Source organism: Thamnophis elegans, chromosome 9 (assembly GCF_009769535.1).
Source record: "Thamnophis elegans isolate rThaEle1 chromosome 9, rThaEle1.pri, whole genome shotgun sequence".
Lineage (NCBI taxonomy): Eukaryota > Metazoa > Chordata > Lepidosauria > Squamata > Colubridae > Thamnophis > Thamnophis elegans.
In genome coordinates, this window is record NC_045549.1 from 21,971,108 (window position 1) to 21,978,511 (window position 7,404).

The following is a 7,404-nucleotide window of genomic DNA, read 5'->3' on the forward strand; positions in this document are numbered from 1 at the left end:
AAAATGGTTTGCTTCCTCCATTCCCCTGCAAAGAGATCAGAGAGGAAACAATTTCAAGAGAGTAATCTACGTAGTTCCCATAGTGTGTTCACAGCCCTGGTCACAATGCTTTTGATATGTAGAAGAGCAAACATCTTATTCTCTTGCAAACTCTTTTGTGACATTTTGACAAGCACAGTCAACTGGAAAGATAGATTCACTTGACCAGTGGGTTCTCACTTATCAACTGCAATGATTCACTTAACAACTGTGGCAAAACAGGTGGTAAAATGGGGCAAAATTACTTAAAGTGTCACTTAACAATAAATTTTGTGCTCAATTGTGGTTCTTAATCGAGGACTACCTATTCTACATGACATTTAAATACTAATTTAAGGAAACATATAATGCTCCTACATTCATTAAGGATATTTTAATAATGATCATGTCCCATGATTTTTAACCCAAGGTCCACAAATATAGCTAACTCCACAATTCTTTTAACAAACCAAAAGCATCACTGCAGCTAGTTTTAGGATATAATTAATCCCTGTCATATTGTACTCCAAGAATATTCAAAATTCCTCCAGTACTGCAGGATGACAAAGTCAAAAACATGAGGGCATATAAAAGACCCCCTTTTGAAAGCCGAGTAAAATGTCTTGCTAGTAAAGATAATTGAAACATATATTGTACTCCACTCTTTCCAGAGAATTGGTTAGTGATATAATCTTAGCGATAAATTATTTTGGATTACAGATCTTCTCCAACATAATTGTGAGCAAGTAGGGACCAAACATTCATGGCTAATAACCTCAAGATAAAGATAAAATATAATTTTGTTAAGATGTGAACAATTTATCATTACCAGCACTATCATTGTTTTTAAAGCATCTTTGGGATTTCTTTCAACTCTTAACAGTTAAACCAAAATGTAAACAAATTGTAAACATTTGGTCTACAAGAGTCATAAATCAATATAAAATAAGATAGCTTCAATTTCCAAGGAAAAAAATTACAATTCTCTTTTTACTTTAAAAAACTATGCCATACTATCATGTAGAGAAGGAGTGCTATTTCATTTGTTAACTTGTCTTGTCCAAAGAGGTTTCTGAACATTAAAAATTATTTGGAAAGAAATGCAGGCTAGAATTTTGGTGTGATAAGTATCTCTGTGCTAATGGAAAACTAAGTATTCCAAATGTAAAGAACAATTCAAACTGATTTGATTTGCTGGTATGTGTAAAGATGAATTCTTAAGATAACACTAATTATTAACATGTGTTACCAAGAAAGTTTCGAAGACATCCTGAACTAGAATTGCAAACAAAGATGTCTTTGACAGATTTACCTAGATATTATAAACAAAGATTGTGAAAGTAAATCTAGAACAGAAAACAAAACTGACAGGAAAACATGCAGTAGAATGGCTTGTAGAGCAGCCCAAAGTAATGAAATGTGTAAAGGCAAGATTACTGGTGATATTTTACATATTTCTATGGTATTGCAATCAAAAGAAATTTACAGCAGCTTATTTAGAACAAGTACAGATTGAAATATCCATGGGAGGAATAAAAAGAAGTACAAAAACATTACAGAATACATGAATTACAGATAAATAAATAAAAAATAAAGATAGCAACATTTACACAGCAGGGGAAAACTCTATTAAAAAATCTGGTCTTCAAGAGCTTCTGTAATAGCAACAAAAAGGGAATCAGGCTGGTCTCTACATGGGGCTGTTCCACAATGCAAGTTACAGTAACAATTGTAATAGCATTTAAGAAACTTAAAACATTTCAATTTTCCTCCACCATCAAATCAATATAGTGAATAATATAAACACAATAGACCTACTGATGAAATTGCTGTGTTTCCTATCAATATGATTAAGAATAGGGCTGGGGAGGTGGAGTCAAAGCATCCTATTGGGATAAAAAATATTTTTCTTTCTGATATAATCAATATGAGAAGAAAATTAGTTAACCCAGTATCCTAATTTTGTCCGCAAGGGTTTTTGCACCAGATTAAGTAACTGCTATCAAAACAATTAAATCTGTTTATTACCTAATTTTATAAAATCACATTGGGTGCATCAACAAAAACAGATTTTTATCCAATAAAAATACAGTCTTCATTCTCTTAACGAACAAGTAAACGTGGTCAAACCCATCTTACTGTAAGTAGTCTTAGAACATTTACAATACAAGAGAAATTTAACATCTAAGATGAATTATTGAAGGGGAACCATGTGGCACTATGTTCTGTACAACATACCAAATTTAGTATTATCAAATCAGATTCATAATTATTTTAAAGCCTTATCTTTAAAAAAAATTAATATCTTTTTTAGGAGATAATAGATTTACTAACACTACATCATAGTCACAATCCTGTAGGTTGGATAGTAACTGACTCAAAAATATCTAGTAAAATATACAGCTGAATGGAAGCTACCTCAATAGTTCTCCTGACTTTTTGTAATTTTTATTTCCTCCAAACAAATATTAATTGAAACTAGAGGCTTCAAATGACAAACATTTTAAATATCTTGGAATACAAAACCACTACAATTATTAGAAGGTAGTTCAGTATAGGATCATTCAATAAATAAAGAAATCTTTAAACATTTAAAGACTACAGTGAAAAAGATGAGGCTCTGTAAAAACAAACAGAATTTTAGCATAAATGCAAAAATAAAATATACAAAGTGACATTTTACCAAGTATGAACAGCTAGATATAAGTATCATGCATATCAAGTAACAGTGATCTATTGCACTAGAAAGCTACAGATGCAACTTATCCAAATCTTTATGAGACAAGTGTAAGCTGTTCTCTTATACAGACTGCACACTAATAAAATAGGAGACAGAATCATGTTGCCATAAGTTCTTGAACCAAGAAAAACAAAATGAACTATGAAAAAATTAGTAATGCAATGGACTAAAATTGTTTTAAGTTATCAATTTACTATGTAGTCTTTTACATCATGGCTACACCAGATTCAATTCTAATTTCACCTATCTCATCAGTAATATTTTATGACAATATTATACTTCAGGAGACACACTCACAATCTGTCTGTCTATCTTCTAGTTTGTCATAAATAAAATATACAGCACAATGCTGTATAATGTCTTTGTATTGCTGTTTGTTATACTGACTTGTCATTATCTACATAAACATTATTTCACTAAACATTCCTGAATATATTGATTTATTGTACGATATAACTAATAAATTTAATTTTCTTTATAAACTTTGGTTGGCTAACTTGCCCAATGTGAAATGTTAGCATCTGTCAGCTAACTATTTAAAACTGAGTTCAATAAACTAAGCAAACCACTATGATCAATTAGCAGGTAACTGAATTTTCTGTCACATTCATAAACAAGACAGGTGGCAGGAACTACTATTGCCATTCCATTGATGCTGCCTTAACTAAAAACTATTCATTTTATAATAAATCAGTATGGTTAAATATCTATTTTTTGTTTTAAAGAATTCTTTGTGTATTAAATATGTATATTAATGTAATTTTCTCAATCCTATTTGGATACTTTTGTTGAGAAAATAGCTACACAGACAGCAGCTTCCATTATATTTATTTGACATTTTATAAATTCCAAACAACCAGTACTCAGAAGTAATAGAAAAACTAATTATAGTTTGCTTGGTTTAACCACACCCACTGGGATGAAGGAACAAACAAAAGTAATCAAGTAGGATATACTACACACTTTACAAAAAAGTATTCCTTGAATCAAACATACCAAGACAATTAGTAAATAATTCTCATTTTTATAGCTGAAGATCAATACATATTTATATACTATAAAGTAATTTTACAAATGTTCATTTTGTAAATGGTATACAATCACTAAAATTTGGTCAATATATTGAAACAAAATTGAGAATTATTTCTTCAGTAACCATGGTCAATCTGAGGCCTGAAAGTATTTTGAATTATTGCCTCTCGACTATTGAATAAGTCAGGGAGTAAGAAATCTTGAGTGTACCTGGTTATCTACTTAAAGCAAGAACTCCTATCCATAATTACTTGTTTACTAGATAAATAATATAGTTCTTTCATATACATGTGAGCCAGTTGTTTCTATTTACTTTTAACTAAGCATGCAAGGGTTACTTTTAAGATTTTCATGAAGAGGTATTTGTAGTTGTTTCAAAGTTTATGGAGAAAAAAACTGCAAAAGTATACAGAGAAAAGTAGCAAACAGGAATATCAGAGAACCTTAGATAATATTTAAATAATGGTTATGTGGTAGGCAAACATTATTTCAACTGATTCACATTTTGATAATTTGTATGGGTATATAAAATGTTTTCTAATTCAAAATGTTTCAAAATTGAGAGAGTTGTTTCAAGTTTGGAATAGTTTGTTCTGATCATTCCAGAACTGTTCCAAGCTTAGAATACTTATAGAATGGTTGAGGATAGTTTGGAACATTTCCAGGATGTCTGGAATAACTATTTTAAATTGAAAATATTTTGCACACTACTAGTTTCTTGTTCTGGCCATAAGATTAACCTTCAGCTATTTGAAAAAAACAAACAAACCAGGAAGCATTTTTCAGACAATCTATATATTACATTATAAGGGTGTTACTGATAAAAATGTATTCATTATAATTAACCTAGGTAAACCAGATAGAAGTTGAGACATCAGCTCTGAGAGTTCTAGAACATTTCAGATGTATTGATTTCAGTTAACACCAGTTAGTTACATTGCCAAAGATAATGCTATTACAGGCATAAACTCTAAATTCTAGAACTTGGTTATTACAACTATATTCTTATTTATAGAATCCCAGCTTCAATAAATTAAGCTACTATCTACAAGTATACTTTAAATCAAATCTGACTTTCTGAACAAGATGAAATGCAATGCAAATAATAGGAGAGCACCTTTTGTCAAGGGCTCTGATTATCTTTCAATTCTTTAGCATTTACATACACCAGGAAGAAATAACAAACGTTCAAGACTCAAACTGCTAAATATTCTGCCTATGTTGTTGTGAAAACTAATTAATGCTGGGTGACTCCCTTGAGTTGTTATTCTCTCTACTGCAGGGGAACTAGTTTTAGACGAAAGCTTACATCTATTCGGGTTTTAATATTGAACACAAACTTTAGAAAAAGTGACAACTCAAGGATAATAGTTCTATCTAAAATATAATCTAAAAGGTGGTGCCACTATTACAACTGATCTAATGCTTCACATGCACTAACTATAAAGAGCTTTTATTGGGGCAGAATACCTCCAAGCCAACCCTGAACTTGTCAGAAAAACGCTAGGAAGGAAGGGGGGGGGGGAGAAGCCTCCAAACGTGGAGACAGCTAAAAGTTTTAAGCAGGTCACTAGCACTTCCAAGACCTGAGCCATTTGTAAAAACACGCTGACCCTTAGTTTACAGGAACTGTCACCAGTGAAACTGGGTGACAAAGTTACCCAAACCGCACCCTCTGCCAGGACAAGTGAGCCTCTAACTCAAAATAGGAACCAACTTCCTCACAACGACACTCAGTTCACATTAAGCTCCTTACTCCACCCTCCTTCTAGATTGTGCAAGAACCGACATTCTCGATGCATCACAGAGCCGCCACCACATACTTCCGCTCCTTCTCAGAAGCGGAGGCAAAATGCAAGGATTCCGCATTTCACAAAAAAAGGGGGGGGGGAGGCTTCGGGGCCGAGATCGCGGCCAGGCCGGTCGGCAGCTGCCGTGGAGGCGGCCGAGGACGGAGAGGAGCGTGCGGGTGTCAGTCATGTTATGGCTGAAAGCTAGCGAGGAAAAAGGCAGAGAGAGGGAGAGATCCCGGAGAGCGCCTGAACTGGCAAGCCCGCCGCCATCTTACAATGCGGGAAAGAAGTTCCCGGCCAGAGCAGAGACACCGACGGAGGAGGGGAGGCAGCAGACGCCACACAGAGATACATACACAACACACATATACACACACACACAGGGTGGTACGGGTTACTTTCCAGTGGCTCCCTCAGTCAAAAGGAGCGGGGCCCGGGAGGGGATCTCCGGCTTTGTCATTTCAACCAAGGCTCCGGGCAGCCCGATGGCCCCGGTGGAGAACGAATCGGCTCCGGACACTCCACGATTGAGCCCCAACGGTCCCAAAGCCCCCCCCCCCGAAAGCTTCCACCCCTTCCGCCGGGCCCGACTGCGAGCAGCCGCCAAGCCAACCTCCCGTAACGCTCCTACCGGGCCCGGCTGAGCCGCCGCTGCCAAACGCCCTGCTGAAAGGCAGGCAGGCAGGCCGGGCAGCCTTCCCTCCCGGCTTCTTCCTCCGCCTGGTGGTTTAGTTCGGCCGGCCGGCCAAGGCCGCGTCGGGGACCCCGCTCACCTTGTTGATGCGTTTCAGCGCCATCCTGCCTTCTGCGCGGGGGGAGCGTGGCGGTGCGGGTGGTGGTGGTGGTGGGTGGCCGCCGCGGCCGGGGGTCACTCGAACTGCGCCTCCTTCGCCTCCGCCTCGTCGGGCCTGTCTGCGCCGCCGCTGCCGCACTCCCTCCCTGCGGGTGGGGGATGGAGCCGCTCGCTCGCTCGCCTTTTCCTCCTTCCTCCGGAAACAGCCGGGGGCGCCCGCCCGCACCGAACACCAGCCGCGACGTCAACGGTGCCGCCTCTTTCGATCGGCGGAGGTCTCCCGACCGGCCTCTCCGGCGAAAAGGCGACGAGGGGCCCGCGACTACCTCCTTCGGAGAGGAACGGGAGGGGGGGAGATCGCGGTTAAACTCAGGCGCAGCAGCCGCGCCGCCGGCGAGGCCAAGAAAAGGGTGGAGCTAGATATAGGTCCCGCCTCCTCCGCCACCACCCTCCCCCCTGGGGCGGAGGCGGGCCTAGAACGCGCGGCCGCGTGAGGTCCCGCCCCCCGAGGGCCTTCCGATTGGGGGACTCCAGCAACGCTCAACTGCCTCTATAGGAAGGAAAATCGCGCGTTCATTCGGTGGAGCAAAAGGAAGAGATAAAAAGGGGCTAGATTGTATTCGCGCACGCGCCCTTGGTCAGATTTACTTTTTTTTTCCCCTTCGCATTAAGCGGAAAAAAAGGAAGGCACACAAACGTCTTCGCTAAACCTCTCGCGAGATGAACGTATGTTCTCGGGGGGGGGGGAATGCCCGGCTTCGGTCATCACCAGGGAACGCGGAATGCGCGCGTCGAACCGTGAGCACATGGACGCGCACAGCCCTCCCGCCCCACCCCCAGCTTCTTCCCTCTTTTGGAGCGCCTCCGCTTTCCCCCCCAACTCCTCCCTGCGCGACAGTAGCAACGGCCTCCTCCAACACTTACGATCCTGCTGCCGTTACAATCGGGAAGAAGCGCTTGCGCGCCTTCGACCGCCTCCCGCAAATAACGCCGCTCGGCCCCTCTTCTCTTTTTCGGGATTGCGCACT

General features: G+C 39.7%; 1 protein-coding gene across 2 annotated transcripts in view; it reads right to left on the reverse strand.

The window, feature by feature from the left end:
- UBE2D3 (ubiquitin conjugating enzyme E2 D3) overlaps window positions 1-7,404 on the reverse strand; it is a 29,873-nt gene extending 22,469 nt beyond the window's left edge. Inside the window, exons 1-2 of one of the 2 annotated variants that reach the window (XM_032223846.1) lie at window positions 7,301-7,404; window positions 6,357-6,705 (exon numbers count right to left, since the gene is read on the reverse strand). In XM_032223846.1, coding sequence (XP_032079737.1) covers window positions 6,357-6,380 — 24 coding nt within the window. In that variant the 5' untranslated portion in view covers window positions 6,381-6,705; window positions 7,301-7,404. Of the gene's footprint in view, window positions 1-6,356; window positions 6,796-7,300 lie in introns of those variants that run through there. The other variant, XM_032223845.1, reaches the window with a different exon arrangement.